The sequence below is a fragment of the Drosophila serrata genome, unplaced genomic scaffold (genome assembly GCF_035046125.1).
Source record: "Drosophila serrata isolate PLE 108 unplaced genomic scaffold, ASM3504612v1 contig_249, whole genome shotgun sequence".
Taxonomy (NCBI): Eukaryota; Metazoa; Arthropoda; class Insecta; order Diptera; family Drosophilidae; genus Drosophila; species Drosophila serrata.
Window position 1 is genome coordinate 1,239,055 of NW_028257147.1, and position 17,211 is coordinate 1,256,265.

General features: G+C 32.9%; 1 protein-coding gene and 1 pseudogene across 7 annotated transcripts in view; both read right to left on the reverse strand.

Annotated features, from left to right (window-relative positions):
• Positions 1-15,502, reverse strand: part of LOC110187453 (estradiol 17-beta-dehydrogenase 11) — a 25,694-nt gene extending 10,192 nt beyond the window's left edge. Inside the window, exons 1-4 of one of the 6 annotated variants that reach the window (XM_086832413.1) lie at positions 15,324-15,502; positions 10,817-11,109; positions 281-434; positions 95-219 (exon numbers count right to left, since the gene is read on the reverse strand). In XM_086832413.1, the coding sequence (XP_086688539.1) occupies positions 95-219; positions 281-434; positions 10,817-11,014 (477 nt within the window). In that variant the 5' untranslated portion in view covers positions 11,015-11,109; positions 15,324-15,502. Of the gene's footprint in view, positions 1-94; positions 220-280; positions 435-10,816; positions 11,779-15,175 lie in introns of all 6 variants that reach the window. The other 5 variants (XM_086832412.1, XM_086832414.1, XM_020956842.2 and 2 more) reach the window with 5 other exon arrangements.
• On the reverse strand, positions 11,975-15,422 carry LOC110187462 (ankyrin repeat and LEM domain-containing protein 2 homolog pseudogene; annotated as a pseudogene). The gene is made up of 2 exons (XR_015271660.1): positions 15,262-15,422; positions 11,975-14,303 (listed from the first exon to the last, which is right to left on the reverse strand). The product of XR_015271660.1 is annotated as an ankyrin repeat and LEM domain-containing protein 2 homolog pseudogene (transcript).
• Positions 15,503-17,211: the final 1,709 nt, after the last annotated feature.

Here is a 17,211-nt window from a genome sequence, read left to right on the forward strand (position 1 = left end):
ACTCCCATAATTTTAACTTTATATATAAAAATACCTTCTAAAATACAAATTTATTTCCTTCTACATTAATATAAATTCTCCTCAGTGTACTTACATCACCAACTTCAGCTCTGATGACATCGGCCGCCTTATAGACCTCCTCCTTTTTGGATATATCTACCACATAGCCCTTGCAGTAACCACCGGCCTCTTCGACAATTTCCACGGTTTCCGCAATGCCTAATTAATACAATAATATTAATTAATATTCAATGTATATTTTTCTTCGATTGTCACTCACCCTTCTTGTTGATGTCCCAGATAATGACCTTGGTTCCCATTTTGCCCAATCGTTCGGCCAGAAGGCGACCCAATCCATTGCCTCCACCGGTGATCAAGGCAATATCTGTGTTCAGTTCCTTTTCGGGATAGCCAAAAGCAATATAATACAGATCCTGTAATGAAGAGAGGAAATTGAATTTAATTAAGGCCAGGTTCTATATAATTACGAAAAGGAAGAGTTAATTAAATATCAATTTGGCACAAAAGGGAAGTTGCCAGATGTAGTTCATGGAAGTAGATCATAGGAAATAAGGTGGTGGATTAGATTATTTTAATCATATATCATCTTCTAAATAAATTGCTTTTAATATTTAGTAATGAATTCATATTAACCTTACATGTATACTATTTTTTATAGGTTAAAGTAGACTTGCTATCGCAAGAAAGTCATTTTAAAAGGTTTAAGTAGTTGTATTTTCACCTTTAAAATTATATTTATATTTTTGTTTATTATTTATAAATATTTAAGCTTTTTAAATCAAATATGCATATTCAAAACTTTCCAAAAAAGCCTAGAAATCCATTAAAAATATTTACAACTACTTAAAATGCTTATAAATTCTAAACCCGTGAATAAGAACACATTCATAGCTACACCTTGAATTAATATTTACAAAAATCTGGGAGAGTCCCAACAGGTTTTACATCTCCAACCAAATCATCTTAAAACATTTGTAAACATTCTAAAAACATTATGCAAAGTAAAGTCTTATTCAGCATAAATAAAACCATAAAATTTCTATTGCATTTCTTCCCCCTTCAACACAGGAGCTATGCAAATAAGTTCGTTGCTCAAGTCTTTTGTTTTTCGTTTCGTTCATTTCCTATAGACACAAAACTGAACCGAGTCACGCGTATGCAAATAGCAAATAAATAAAGACAAATTTAAAGTTTACACAATGTTGAAGAGGAAGCGTTGGCAAAGTGTAAAATTGTAAACAAAACTATTGAGAGTCTGTGTTTTGTTTGGCATCTGCGTGTTAATAGACCGCAATTTGCCGCCTCTTCAAAGTTAGTGTGGGGTTTGTAGTTCAACCTCAATTAATCGATATATATAGTATTATTTATGTGGGTTTTCGGTTATTTGCAAACACTCACTCATTTTATTATGTATTACTTTTTGTTGTGTGCCCGTTTAGTGTCAATAAGCTGTCAAAATTTATGACTATCACGCCTCCTACCTGGCTTGGCTCGTTAAAATACAAAATAAAAATAAAAACACGCGAAACAAAAGACTCTGGCAGCGAACTTAATAATATTTAACATGCCGCCGCACAGTAGCACTTTCTGTTGCACGCGGGGGCATCCCATAAATTTTCATGCCACACGCGAACCACCTAAAGCTTAGGGCACACCTGGTCGCTTTTGCACCTGATACGGAAGGGGAAGGAGAGGGGTGAAGGGGATATGATATGGGAGAGGGTTATGGGAAAGGGTATGGGAAAGAGTATGGGAATCGGGAGCGGAAGCCGGCAAGCGTGTCCAATTATTTTGACATTAACAATGAGTATGTCGCAACTTTGTGTCTTCTTATGCACTTTGCTGAAGGTGGTCTTTGTTTTTTGTATATGTTTTTAAGGTAAATGTAGTTGAAACATATATATTACATTTTATTTTTAACAAAAATCTAAAAGAAAATGGTTTCTAGGGTAGAAAAATCATACTATAAATTTATGATAATTTATTTATATTTATCAATCTAATCGAATCTTTGGGAAGAATAAGAAAATATTTACGAATTCTACAGTACCTAAACTTAAAATTAGATTTAATTCAGGTATTTAATTAATTTCTCTTAATAAAATATCAACTTTATTAATTTAATTTTGATGTAATATTCAAGGAAATGTATTAAACCAAATGACAATGGCTTAACGTTAGGATTTTATTCTAAAGATATTATTTTGAAACCGTAATGTTGATATACTTGAAGCATTATCTTTCTGCTACATATAAGTATTTAAACTAATATTAACCTAAACTAACTACCTTGTATTTAATATGCATTTCAAGAATTTTTTTTAAATTAATTATTATAATACAGAAAGAGTATTAAACCTTTGGCTTCCCCACCTAAAACTTCCACCCCATTTCTCTTCCTTTATTTTTTTTTGCAAACATTTTCCTTTCGCTCCGTTCAAAATTGTATCATAAATTATATGAAAAATTAATCAAAGGAAACTTGTTGCCGCTCGTTGGGGTATCTTTGGAGGGGAAGGTTGAATGTTGACAGCCACAATGATGATGATGATGAGTGGCTCCGTTTGGCCCTTTTATTTCCATCCAGCAGTCGTTGACAGACATTTTGTCACATAATTTAACATGCAATGTTCATGCTCTTTTCTCAACTCAATTCAAATAACAAGGACAGGAAGCGAGCAATTACAATTTATACATAATAATCAACATAATCAACATAATAAGACCAGCAGCAGCAGAGATTTCTTTTCATGCTACGAAAACATGACATATAAAACGGCAGAATTATGCAAAATTTGTTAACAAAGAGAAAGATCACGGAAACTTTTGGTTTGCTCAAATGTAAATTTTGCAGACACGTTTAAAGTTTAAGCTGTGTCATTTTTTGAGAATTCTGTGTCTGCGTCTGGCTGGATTTTTCCTCAGTCACCCAAAAAAAACAACCAATAAAAACCTGCCTAGTCAGCATTCATTTACTCAGTCTGGTGTCTGTCCTCGTCTATCTTCTTATATTTTTTCTGGTGATTGTCAAGGTCCAACGCATTGACCTTTGTAAAGTTACGGAAAGCCATCAAATTGGATTTGATTTTAAGATGCACTGATTTCAATTTGATTGACTTGTGGTGGAAAATTTTTAAAGGTCTTTGCCAATGGTTGTAGAATGATTAATGGAAGATTTTTGGAACCAGAAATGTGTTCGTGATAAGCTGGAAAATCGGGTAATCGGACAGGCTAATTATGTATGCCATAATATGATAATTACAAGTGTGGAAAAATTATGAAATAGTGAAGGTTGTATTGGTTTTAGTATTTTTACATAATTTTTCAAAGTTTCCCTATAGTTAAAAACATTAAATATGAGGTCACATATTCTTTAAATATCAAGGTTTATTTATAACAACTTTTAAACCTATTTTACATAATATTTTTTATTTATTACACCTTAAATGTATATGCATTGCATTTTCATTTAAATGATTTCCCAAGCTTTAAATGTTTTCCATTTATTTTCAGTCTTTTGTTTACCTTTCCTTCTATATACAAACATCATTAGCATTTGCATTAAAAATACAAAAAACAAGAAGAACCACCACAAGTTGCTGAAATCACTAAACTGTGCTTAGCTCATTAGAGTTGTTTAAACATTAATTAGCATGCATCTTCAAAAACTCCACTCATTAGACACAACAAAACGTGTGCGGAATTTTTCCCTCTTTTATTATGGTAGTAGATTTCGCAAACTAAACTATGCAAACTTATTTCAAAATGCCAAATGATCGCTGATCCCTGAAAATCTTCCTCCTCTTAGACTTCTAAGCCGGCAAAAGGGGGAGTGGGAAATTCCCATCATCTTGGCCAGTAATCAAATGTTTGCAAACAAAACTAGTTTCCTTCTCTCTGTATCTCTCTCTGGGACTCTGACTCTCTGTTGGTAGAGTTTCCAAGAGAATTGCGAAAAAATATCAACAACCTGAAGCCGCTGCCACCAGGTTGCCTCGTTAACGTGGCTAACGTGGTTCTAGAGCCGGCCGAAAGTGAAACCAAATACCAAAAACCAGCGGCCAACTGTCAATTGCCCAACCCCACAAGAAAAAAAAAATAAATAAAGCTCACACACACCTGCCTAGCCAAAAAATTGGCTCCAATTTTGGCCACTTTATGAGCCGTGTGGAAAACTGCTCAAATGCTCAAGCTTCGAGTGCTTTTGGCTCGAGTGGCAAATGCAAAGAAAACAAAAGACTTAAGGCACGAACTTGCCACAAAACATTGTAAACGTTAAGACCGCCAGTGTTGCAATCCAAAAAACAAAAAAAACTTGGCAGACGCCGACTGTTGCCACTTCTACACCCCTGGGTTACCTGTTCTCCCTCCTCTCTCCCCTGAGTGACCTTCTTTAAAACTAGACACAAAACACCGACAGTTAAATTCCAAATAACATGTGAAAAGCTTAAAAAATTGAGAGATTTCAGGGGATTTATATACTCTTCTTATGATTAAATATTATTATTAATATAAAAAATATTAAAAAAAATATAAATTATATAGAAATGGGCAAAGGTTCTTCTTGTTTTTCAATAAATTTCTTTCCTTATGAATTTTGTATCTATATAAATTATATCAATGAGTAGTAAACTCTCCTAAAAAAATGTTTAATTTCAACATTAGCTTGGAATATATTTTCCTTTCAAGTAAATAAAATCATCAGCAGACTCAAAATAAATTTAATTAAACTATATTTAAGCAAATAATAGTTACAAGTAAATTAAAAATACATTTTATTAACTTGTATATTTCATTCTATGTATATTTATTTTTATTTATTATATACATATATTTATATTTATTTAGGAACTCTCCCTTCTTGTATATTATTCTGGGAAAAATCATTTAAATTACGTAAAATTCTGTAAAAGTCCTTTTTAATATTTATAGAATTAAAACAAAACCTCTTGAGAAATTTTCCACATATTATTTTAATTATATGTAAGCTTAAATAAATAATAAACAGCTAAAAGTTATTTTTCCCTATATTTCCAGCTAAAACTTCTTAAAAATCCCACTACCCCTTTAGAAAGAGTACCCAGACATCTCAAAATATAATAATAAACCTGAAATTCAATCCCGCCGACAACAAATGCAGTAGCAACAACAAAAAAACACAATAAAAAACACAACAAACTCAGCAACTATTAAGCTGCAGCATTGCATTTGAATCAAGTCTCCTACACTTGAAAGTTATTTTTCTTTTTATTTTTTATTTATTTTTGTGTTAAGCTGCCTGGCCAATTGGCCAATGATTTTGCACTTTAAGTCTTGTTTGCTTTTTGACGGGGCTTCTCTTTGTATATTTTTTTATTTTTCTGAATTTTTATTGCAGTCTGTTGGCGGCGGGTGGCTTGGCCTTCAAGTGGCAATTTTCATTTATAGATCTGTGTGGAAATTAGCATCACAATATCGCGCAGTGTATTAGCATTGCCATAAATCGCACAATCGAGTTCTATATCTTGACTGGAGCTTGGAGTGTCTCTGAGTGGTAATTTGTCAGCCGGATATTTGCCAAGATATTGTACGACTTTGAGTGCAAATGCAGCGGATATGTCGAGTGATTAGCCTGAAGTCTATTTCTCTCTTTTCAGATTGTTGTTTTTTGATCTTACAGGTGTCATTAATAATTCTGCAAGATATCTTTTTTCTTAGCTACTGGTAGTGGCATATTATTACAAATAGAAACAAATTGATAAAAATAAATGCTAAAGGCTTGACACTGACAATAAATGGTAATTACAGAAAAGCAACTTGGAGGTTGTTGAGTGGAATATTACTGCAGGGTTTTTTGTATTATTAATTGTGTATATATATTTATATATAACAATAATAATAATACAATAATAACTATAAGATATTAAGAAATAATGCTGCCTTTCAGTTATTTTTTAAAAACATATTTTAAACAATAAAATGAAGCTGAGCCAGGTTTGTTTCTTTAAAATAGTTTTAAAATAATCTGGTGAAGTCTTATATTCTATATCATATAGAATATATCATATGTTATTTCATTTTCTACCTATATGTTTAAAAAATATATGGGGAACGAAATTTAGAATATTTCAGGTTACTTTTCTATTCATTTTTCCATAAAAATATCTATAAAATTTTCTAAAAGAAATGCACTTTAATAATAATGCAAGGTAATTATTTAATCTTTTAATATTCTTCGAATTCCTAGTACTTATTTTATTATAATAAAATTCTTCTTAGTCTTCTTGACTTCTTTATATTTATATCTTATATTCCTTGTATTATATTTCGTTGACTCTTTATATTTAACTTTAAAGAATAACCTTTAAAAACCATCAAACTTTTAGATTTTCCTTCTGAATTTATTAACACAAAATAAAGATTGATTATTTACCCATTCATTTTAATGAAACATTTGCGGTCTTTAAGGAATTTTTTTGAGCCGCCTTTAAGTGTTTGTTCGAGACACACATTGAGTGAGACTTTTATTTGCTTTTTGTACATTGATGTACGATGTGCCAGACAGTTAGATAGTTTATTTATTTTTTTTTTTTTTTGTATTTTTTTGTAGCTTTGTGTATATATTATATGGCCATTGACGGGGCACACCCGCCCCGTAACCCATTTTCAGCGTCTGTAAATCAGTCAAAAGCACAAGGCCGTCCCCGTGCGGGTTATGAACCTGCAACCTGAACCGGCTCTCTAAGCCAACTTAGCCGGCTTATGTGAGTTTGCCAAGAGCCAAGAGGTAAGGTAACCCATCCAGTAGTTACCAGAGTTATTGTATTTTTTTTTTTGGGCCCCGCAAACACTTTCAATTTCAATTGCGTTTGCAACGCACACCAAAAGCCACACCGAATGCCCGCGAAATTGCGGTTGTAGTTGCCTCCAAAGGTGGGTGTATGTGTGTGTGGCTCTTGCGGCTAGTGGCTAATAAAAACAGGCTCTCCAAGTGGCCAGCAGCAGCAGCAGCCGGCAAAATGCAAAAAGTTGAACTAGGTCAACAAGCCAAACGCAGCGGCGCAGCCGTTGACAGCGACAGAGGTAGAAGCAGTAACTCAGTTGAATTGGCTCATTACATGCCCCTTCCCCCCCTCAGGCACTTGGAAAAATATGCACCCAAAATTAACATAATATATGGAAAATTCTTAAGAAAAACTATAAACAAGAAAATGAATTTGTATAGAAGAATTTTGAATAGTTTAAAATGGAATGAGAACATAATTACAAGAAAATATTCAACAGATTTTTAGCATACCAAGGATATTATATTATATTATATTATATTATATTATATTCATAAATTATATATTATATATTATATTATATTATATTATACTCAATATATACAAATATATACAATAATAATCTATTATCTATATCTATATTATTAATAAAAAGAATCTTCTATAAAAAAAAACGATTATTTTTAAGGAATATTTTGAAAAGGTTAAAATAAAAATCAAAACAAATATATCATTTATTTGCAGTCATTTTGTTTTAAAAGTATAACTTCACTTTAAGACACATAAGAAAATTCCAGAATTTTTTAAAGTGAGATTTGAAGATTCTTGTTATAAAATAGATGCCTTTAAATATTTTAAATTTTATTAGAATAGATACACAATTTTTCATTTAATATTAATTGATTATATTTCGTAATAATAGTGAATATTTTCTAAATCTCACTTGTTTTCCTGCACAACATTTTTTTAGGTTGTAATTCAAAAACTTGTCTAATTTTCTTTCAGTTTTCAACCAGGCATAAAGGCATTCGTTGTAGGTTATTAGCTTCGATAGTTAAATCTACGCACGGGTTACTTTGTAATTTTAAATGCATTACATTACAGGTTATAAGAATTTACTTTCGAAAGGCATTAAATTGATAGTCACAGTACGAAAATTAATAATAATATTATAAATTAATATAGGAAATGAAATCTAGATATCAAAAAGGCAAAGGAAATTATGTGTTAGGTATTATATAAATTCTATTTTATTATAGAAATGTCTTCTATTAATATATTTTCTTTAAATAAGAATGCTTTAATATTATTTTCTTTTAATATAAATATTTACTCATGTATTAAAATAAAAAACACTCACATTGCTGATCTTTTCGTCCTTTTTTTTATTAAAGCACTTTCATAAAATATTTATAATAATTAATTAAGATTATTTTCAAAGGAATTTGAGAAGAGACGCAATAAAATACTTTTGCGGAAATGCCCTAATATTTTCCCCACTCCCCAAACTCAAGTTTGTTGCCTAAGTCTTTTGTTTGTTTGACTTTTGCTAGCAATCCGTTGACATAAATCCAAGTCTAATAAATGCCTTGTTGATCGATGAGTCGCTCGATTGCCAATTCAATCACAATAATCAGCGAACAATTTAAACAATTTAAACATCAGCGAATGAAGCGTTGTGAGGCCTCAGAATCGCCATTCGTTTGTCTTACAAAATCCGTGAATTTACATGCAAACTCTGTGGGTTTTCTGAGTGGGCACACGGCATGCAAATGTCAGTGGTTTTTTTAGCGTCTCTATTTTATATACATTTTTGTATATATTTTTTAACTCCCATGCACAAAGATGACGAATGCCGCACATCTTTCACGATCATATCTCACTACAGACAGTGTGTGAAGTCTTTTTTTGTAAGGTAAAGTGAAAATATAATTGCCACAAAAAGAGAGATGGAAAGAGAGACTTATGCAATACAATATAAATTGAAATTTCTTTTTATTTTTTTGTATCTATTTTAAAAAGCACTTAGCTTGTCAATGTGTCAACCTCAACTCGATTCCCTTGTCTAATTTTAATAAATTTTACAACTTCCCAGAGATCTCTCTGGAGCCTATAATGACCTTGTCTCGCATATTAATAAAGAAATAAATTGTCAAAGCCTGCAATCAGCTGTGTGTTAAATGCAATTAATTAACCCTGCTGGCCGCGTGACTTTGGCAAAATGTATTGCTCAGCTTTGCCGGCTCTTAAAGTAATTAACAATTCAAATTGAAATTGATTAGTGGTGGTTTTTAATACTTTTTTATTAACCATAATTACCGGCAGTGCAGTGGCTGTTATTTACAACAAAATCCGGTTCTAAGTTTATGATTTTTCCAGCTAAAATCCAATAATTGAAATATTTTAATAAAAACTTGGATTTAAAGTTCAACATCTTAATATTTTAACCAATTTTAACTGGTTTTCGGGCACTCGTTTAATTCGTAAATCAAAATAAATTATCGCGAATTCACAGGCTGGTTTTACATCATCATCCGGAGAGAGGGAGAGATGTAAAGATACCATCTTTAAACTTGTCCCAGATTGATCTTAATGCCTTAAATCTCTTTCACGGTTCCAGTTAAAAGCCACACGTGCTGTACCCATTACCTTTTGGCCATTATTTATCGGACATCATTTTGGCAGCTAATTAAATTGGTTTATTGCCAACTTTTATTATCTGTTGGAACTTGAAATCAAAATTCTCAGTGCGATTCTCATTGACACATTTCTAGTCTTAAAAGCTTGAAGGTTCCGAGGGTTAAAATTGACTTAACCAAATCTCACACAATGCTGCTAATCAGCCAAAGTCAAAATAAAAGCGAAGGTGAATTATTCTTCTTTTTTTTTGTTGGGTGAAGGTAGCAAAAATCAGACATCGTTTAACCATTTTTATTATTAATCTGTTGTAAAACAAAAGTGAGAAGGTCTCACTCCACTTGGAGACAACGAATATTGTGTTATTTCATTCGGAAATTAGCAGCGGTTTGTTTATGGGCATTTTTTTTTTATTTGCTGATAATTAAAATTCAAGCAAAATTTTGAACTTTGCTTTAATTAAAATAAAGCATTCAGAAGGTTTATGACTTGATTTTCATTATAATTTGCGAGATCACAAGGTTTTAAGTGTATGTCGGAGAGGAAGGTTCTTTTTAAAGGGGAGTTTTTTATGGGGAGGTGTTAAAAATGTTTAACATATATATATTTACAATTTATTATCCAAGGTTAATTGGTTTACTTGTATTTATTTTATATATATTTAAATTTAAATTCCTGCTAAAATATTAAGAAATGTTTTATTTGGAACCTGACCTGCCGGACTTATTTTGGAATATAATCAATATATATAAAGCTAAGTAAATAAAATAAAATGAATATTGATTTAAACAGATGCAGATTTAGAAGCTTAAAAAAGAACGAAGGAGTCCTTTCCGACCTTATAAATCATATATATTCTTGATCAGCATCAACAGCGGAGTCGTTCTAGTCACGTCCAGTTGAAAAATAAATTTTCGAAATTTTTCCATTTTTTTGTCTTAAAAAGATACATCATTAAAAATTAAAAAAATTGATAAAAATTTGATTCTTTCAAAACTTTGTATTTAGTATGCAGATTTATTGACCGAATGAAAACTAACATAGAAACGCTTTCCAAATTAAAATCAATGCTGTTTTGGCTTTGTTATGAGTTTTTAAAACTATGATTTATCAGAAAAATTATCTCATAAAAATATTGATAAATATCGATTCAAAGAATATATTTAAGTTATGAAATGTTGTATCTGTCATTTAAATGGATCATAGATCTATGGATTTTCTATTAAGGATTCAAATTTTATATATATATTTATAAAACTCATCTTATCTTTATATGTATATTTATCTTTGTTGTATAACTTATTATTATTTATTTATAATGCAAATTGCTTGAATTTTCTTCTATACTTAATTTTATTTATATGAAATTAGTTAGTTTTGTTATGTAAACTCACCTGAAGGATGTATCCAATGCAGCAGATAATGAACCAGGCAACATCCGCAAAGGCATCCCAGATATTCCACAAAGTTTGACCCCAACCCTCGGCAGCTGGCGGGGATTTTGGGTCCTGGGCAGGGATCACTCCATTGCCATTGCTCAAAGGATGATGACCATTGGCAGAAGGCAGATTGTTATTGTTCTTCTCCATCATTACTTTCTTTTGCAGCACAGATTTTTAAGCACTTTTTCTATGGCTTCTTATTTAATACTATTTTATTTTTACTGTGTAAGTTGGATCACAATTTCCTAAAGGCACAAGTTATAGATTTAATTAGCTCTCTTTTTATGTAATTTTTCGTAATTTTATTGTGGTAATTTTATGCAAGTTTGCCGTTAATTAAAAGAGGCGAAAAGAAAACACAACCGCAAGCAGCAGACACCGAGATATATACAAACATATATTTTGTATTTTGCTTTTTTAACTGTTTTGGCTTAAATTCGGTGAGTGATTTGGAGTTTTTTGTAATTATTACTGTTTTGTGTTATGTTTTTTGGGGATATTCGGTTTTATTTTGGAGTTTTTGAGTTTTTATTCCGCACTGCACGTCCGCTCTCGTGAGCGTAGCAAACGAATTTGAACGTTGTGGGCTCCAAAGGAATGAATTTCGACTTCTTATTTTGGCGCGCTATTGGATATAGTCGACGTCGGCGGAGGCAGCGACTGCGACAGCGACGTCGTCGCCGAAGCTTGATTTTGTGACGTCAGCGAGCTTCAGCCACAGCTTCGGCTTCGGCTTGAAGTTTTTTTTTTTCTCAGCTTTTCGTGTATTTTGTTGTTGTTTTATTATTATTTTTGTTTTGCTTATTTCTCGTTCTTATGTTGCTTTTTAGCTGCGCTTCGCTTTAACGCTATTTATTTATTTCATTTCTGTGGCTTTCGTAATTTTTGGAGCTGTTTTTTTTCCTATTATTTCCCTAATTGTTTAAAATTAATTGAGATTTATGCTGCCTGCAGTTGGGTGTTAATTCCTAAGTATGACTAATTATGTTTATGGTTTAATTTAAGTACTTTTTAACAGCTTAGAGCTGACATTTCTTAGAGAAAAATAAAGTTTGAGTCGAAAAAGAGGTTTTGAAAATTGTAATGCCTTCTAAAAATTATTTGACTTGATTTTTGGTTTATAAAAATAAATGAATAATAAAATACACTTACAGAAAGTCCAGCTTTTTTCTACTTTTCAATTCTTTGTGGCTTTAAAAACTCTTTAAACCAAAGTAATCATTTTAAAGGCTTATAAATAAATGAATAAGTATTGCACGAGCACATATACATATACATATATGTATGTTATGCAATTAATTAATTCAATGAGCAGGTATTATTATCAATAAGAATATATAATATATTCACAACTATTGCACGTGCATATAAGTGATGCAATTAATTAATTCATTTAACAGGTATTATTATGACTTAGTATATAGTATGTATTATTCTTACTTTGTATATTAATATGTAAGAAAAGCGAATCTGGATTTTCCATTAATTACCCGGCATCTGTGATATAAATCAGATGTTTAATCAAGTTCCATAATGTTTAGCATTTAAAGAGCCCTTTGGAATGTATTGAAGTCTGATAGTTTTCCAAAGCTGTCTGAAATGTGGTCTTTTGTACCCTTTCAGGTGATGGAAAGCGTGTCATTTCCCCAGGAGAGTATTGTTCCAAAGCTGTTTTCCAAGCATGTATATAAGGCCAAGTTGTCTCAACCACCTCCACATGATAGATGGCATTCAAGACATCCAAATCCCATCTCATGGGTGAGTTTCCATTTATAAAAAGTGTTGATTCTGGTATACTTTTGAAGCTATCCTCACTGAAGATGCTACTCTTCCTGCTGCTGATGCTATTTAAATCCGTTAAACTGAAGTCGTGAAAGCTGTCTTCATTCTCGCTATTTGACAAGTTTAGTAGCTGTAGTCCTTGCAGCAGTTCATCAGGATTTGGAGCCTGATCCTCCTCCTCAGTGCTCTTCAGCGTATGGACAAGGGTTCCAGGATCAGTTTCTGCCTGCAGATCACCCTCCAGTTGAGACATCCTTGATTTCAGATAACCTTCTAGTAGAGCCAATCCCTTGGAAGAACCAATGTCCACATAGGCGTCCAGAAACTCCCAGTATTCCCGCCATTCTAGATGCTCTTCATGGGCCAGTTGGCGTCCCACTATCTCCAGACCCTTACCCATGTCCGAGTTCTTGATGTGACGCTCTCGAAAGTTGTCGTTTAGAGTGTACATCGATAGCTCCTGGCTCAGATCTGGCAATGAGGAATCTTCAGTGTTCAGCTTCTCCTCTGAGTCTGATTTAAACAGCTTCCTGGGCAACATCTTCAATGAACTCATCTTACTGGGCGTCATCTTCACAGGCGAAGTGAATGGCAAACTGGCCAAAGGAGACATCGAGCTGCTGCCTAGAGGAGGAGGTGTCCTCCAGCGACGATAGAACTTCAAGGCCTGATCTTGGGACATGGGTCCTGCCAGGGCACTGATAACCAGATTAACCCTAAGACCCTTGGTTTCCTCTTTCATCAACACCAAGTTTGGTGGTTCTTTGGGTGAATAAGGTCGACCCACTTCAGGAGGCACTTCATTTCTGTCAGATCTCAGTACGGGTACGTAATATGGTTCATCCAACAGAAGCTCCAGCTTCTTGAGGGTTTCCTGAGAGACTTGATTATTTCGCTGGCAGATGATGTCCTTGGGTTCCTTGCCCTCACGATTTGGCAGTGATTTGCATTGCAAATAACCGATGAGCACCTCGACCACATCCACATGGCCATTCTTGGCAGCGAAATGGAGTGGAGTCTCTCCACGTGCCTTATCCGGCATATTGAGATATAAATCCAGCAGGTTCTTACTAAAATCTATGCTTATTTCAGGACTAACTTCCTTGTCAATGTAAAGCTGGGCAAATTCAGGATCCGCAATGGTTTCTAGAAGGAACTCTGCGATGCTGGGTTGATTTAACTGGGCACAGATGTGCATGGCATTGTAACGAGGACCTTCCTTGAGGCTGGATGGAGTATCCCCACTGCTGATAAGATAACGAGGATTTTGCCAGACAAACCGCTTGACCTGCTCCAGATTTCCAGCCTCGATTAGTTTACGGAACTCCTGTAACTCTTGCTTGGCGGGGGAGTGAAAGGATGAACGCTCGCTGATGACTGGAGGCAGCTCCTGGTGGTGTTCCTTGTGCTCCTCCTGCTCCTCGCGGCTCTCGAAACCGAATTGAACGAAGTTCTCGGCCTGCTCCTGGCTGGGAAACTCTCGAAGACGTGCTTCCTTGTGTCTCCGCAGGACATCCAGTGCTTGGAATTTCTCCAAGAAGATAAGGCTTTGGTAATTTATGTTCGTGTCCTCGGTACTTGGGAGTTCCGTTTCCGGTATGTAAACCCCAAAGTAAGGCATATTTTTTGGCAACAAACTTGTTTATCACACTGTTTACTATAATTTAAGTTCAGAAAAATTAATAACCTTCATTAATTTCGTTTTCAATGGAATTATTAATAATTCATTAGATTCTTGGTTTTAATAAATATAAAATAATCGATTTTACAACAATATTTTTAAAATAATTTTAACTTTCAGCGTTCATCTTAATATAATACTTCTTTATAACGGAATTCGTAATATTTTAAAATATTTTTCGTGTTAATAAACATAAAATATCCAACTTTATAATCAATTTTTTACAGAATTATATCGTTTACATATCACTATTAGCATCAATCTTTATTATAAACAAATAACGACCTTCACCGACTTGATCACTTTCCCCCAAAACATCCATTGATATATTTTATTTTATAAACAAAAGAAAGTCGACTGCACATTAATTTATTCACAAGCCACTCTTTTTCTTCGTTTTTATCCTCTCTTTTCCTTATTTTAAACAACACAATGCACTTTGTTCTCTTTTCACCTCATCCTTTGCCATTCCCTCTCCCAGAAAAATGAGAAACAAAAGAGAAACAAAAATCAATTTTTTTATTTGTGTTAATAAAACAGGTTATGTTAATGAATTATTAACTTTGGCTTGGCGATTCTTAACGATTTCGTCACATCTTTGGATTGCATAATAAGCAAATTATTTAGTTATTTGATTTGATGTTGATATCGTTTTTTTTTTTTTTGTATCCGTGCGTTATTTAGTTTCTTTTTTTCACTTCGATTTGCATTTTTAACAAGAAGCTGAGCGTTGGGTCAAAAAACTGATAAAAATGTTTAAGGCCATTTGTGAACGCAACGCATGTCGCTACAAACAACAACAAAAGATTTAGAATTTCACCATAATTTTCTTCATTTTTTTCTTTTACTTTCTATGACGAAATTATAAACACACACACATTACACATACATTATTTAATTGCAATTTCACTTTACACCGTATCTTCCAGTTTACCGATATTTTATGGTGATGTTTTTTCGCTTAGCCGGCATTATCTCCTTATCTCGATTAATTACCAATATATGCAAATATCGATTTTACTGGATTATCAAGCATTCTTTTTTCTTATATTGTGTCTGGTGCGTTGTTTTTCGGTTATTTATATTTTTGCGACTGCTTTTCGCTTTAGCTTCGTTTCCCTTTTCGTGGCTTTTGGTTTGACAGTTGTGACGCAGGCGCAATATGCGATAAATATGGGGATGCAGAGCAGGTGCAGAAAAAGCTGTTACCGTTGTTTTGGCCAAAGAGAGGATTGAAAGAGAGCAAAGAAACTAAGAATGACAGATGCATGAACAGCTGTTAACTAGAGTTGTCACTAATGCAAAATAAATTAGAATATTATCAGCTGGTAAAAACGTTAATAATTCAAAAGAAAACAAAATCAAAAAAATGTAAAATAAATTTATAGTAATTAAAAAAAAAATAATAATAATAAATTAATACAATATATATGTGTTTTTTATGTATATTAATATTATACTTTAATATGATACTTTTTAGGGTAAATCAAAGTTTTACAAATACCGCAACTAAGCCAAAAATGTATTGATTTCAATTCGGAAAGCTTTCCTATGTTACTTTTTATTAGGCTAACAAACCTGCTTATTTATTTATAAAATTTAAATAATTACAGTTTTTGTAAATTTTTTTGACAATTTTAACGATGTTACACCTTATAAAATTTTCAAAATATTTCAAAATTATTTTTCCCACCAGACATGGCTAGATCAACTCTTCTGTTGATGCTGATCAAGAATATATATATGATTTATGGGGTCGGAAACGAACTGTAATGATAATACTCTGAAAGGGTATAAAAATACCCAACATTAATATACTAAATTTATTTTTATTTTTAAAAACACATGACCATCTAATGATTCATTTCCCTCTTTCAAGAAACGGGCGCCACACACTATTTATCGCTTGCCAATTTCCGCAATAATTATAAAAATAGCATAATAACTGTCGAAATTCTACACGAATTAGTTCTAAGCCATAAAAATCGATCTTAAATCGTAGATCGCAGATTGTGGCGCATGTTGAGAGCGTGTTTATTTCCTTTTTCGAGAATTTAACCTCGTGCCCTGTTGACCGAATGCTGAACTCTGGCCAAAAAAAATACAGAATCCAAATTTGAGACGGAGTCTGAGCCCAAACCCGAACCCAAGTCCGTGTCCAAGTCGGAGATTGGCCAAAAATAAAAATCAGACAATCGCAAATGAATCAACCGGCGATAGCCTTCGTTGCAAAACCCGTTAGAACCAGCACAAAGGTGAGTCTTTATTTTATATATATATATTTTTTTTTTTCGGTTGGAAGAGATAATGCCTAATGCTTGCCGCCAATCTGAACGTTAACCTATTTCACTTCCTATCAGTGAATTCTCGTTTTAACTAACATCTGACTTCCGGAACACCAGCCGAAACCGAACGTGTTTTATGCCATGTGTGTGTTTTTTACCCGATGACTTGAGCATTATATGTTGGATATTATTATTATTTCCTAAAAGATACCGACGATGATGATGATGGCCCATTTGATTAGAACTGCCTAGGCAGCCGTTGATTATTAATTATGATTTATTTGAACAACAATAAAGGAGCTGACAGTAATTATTGGCGAATGTTTCAAGGTCACCGAACACCGATCGATGGGCTACTGTTTTGTATCTCTTAGGAATCTAAGTATCTCATTTGCAAAGTGCTAATTGGATATTGAATTGTATTGCGATTTTGAAACGCTCGGGCGGATTCTTGTTAAGAATAACGAGTTTTTTATTTAAAGGGGAATTGCGTTGTGGAGTTATTGAATGTTATTATTATTATTTGCGATTTGTGATTCTAATAAGTTCTGGTTTTAGTGTTTGTAAAACAAATTTTCGTCTGCCGGGTTGGTTTGTTA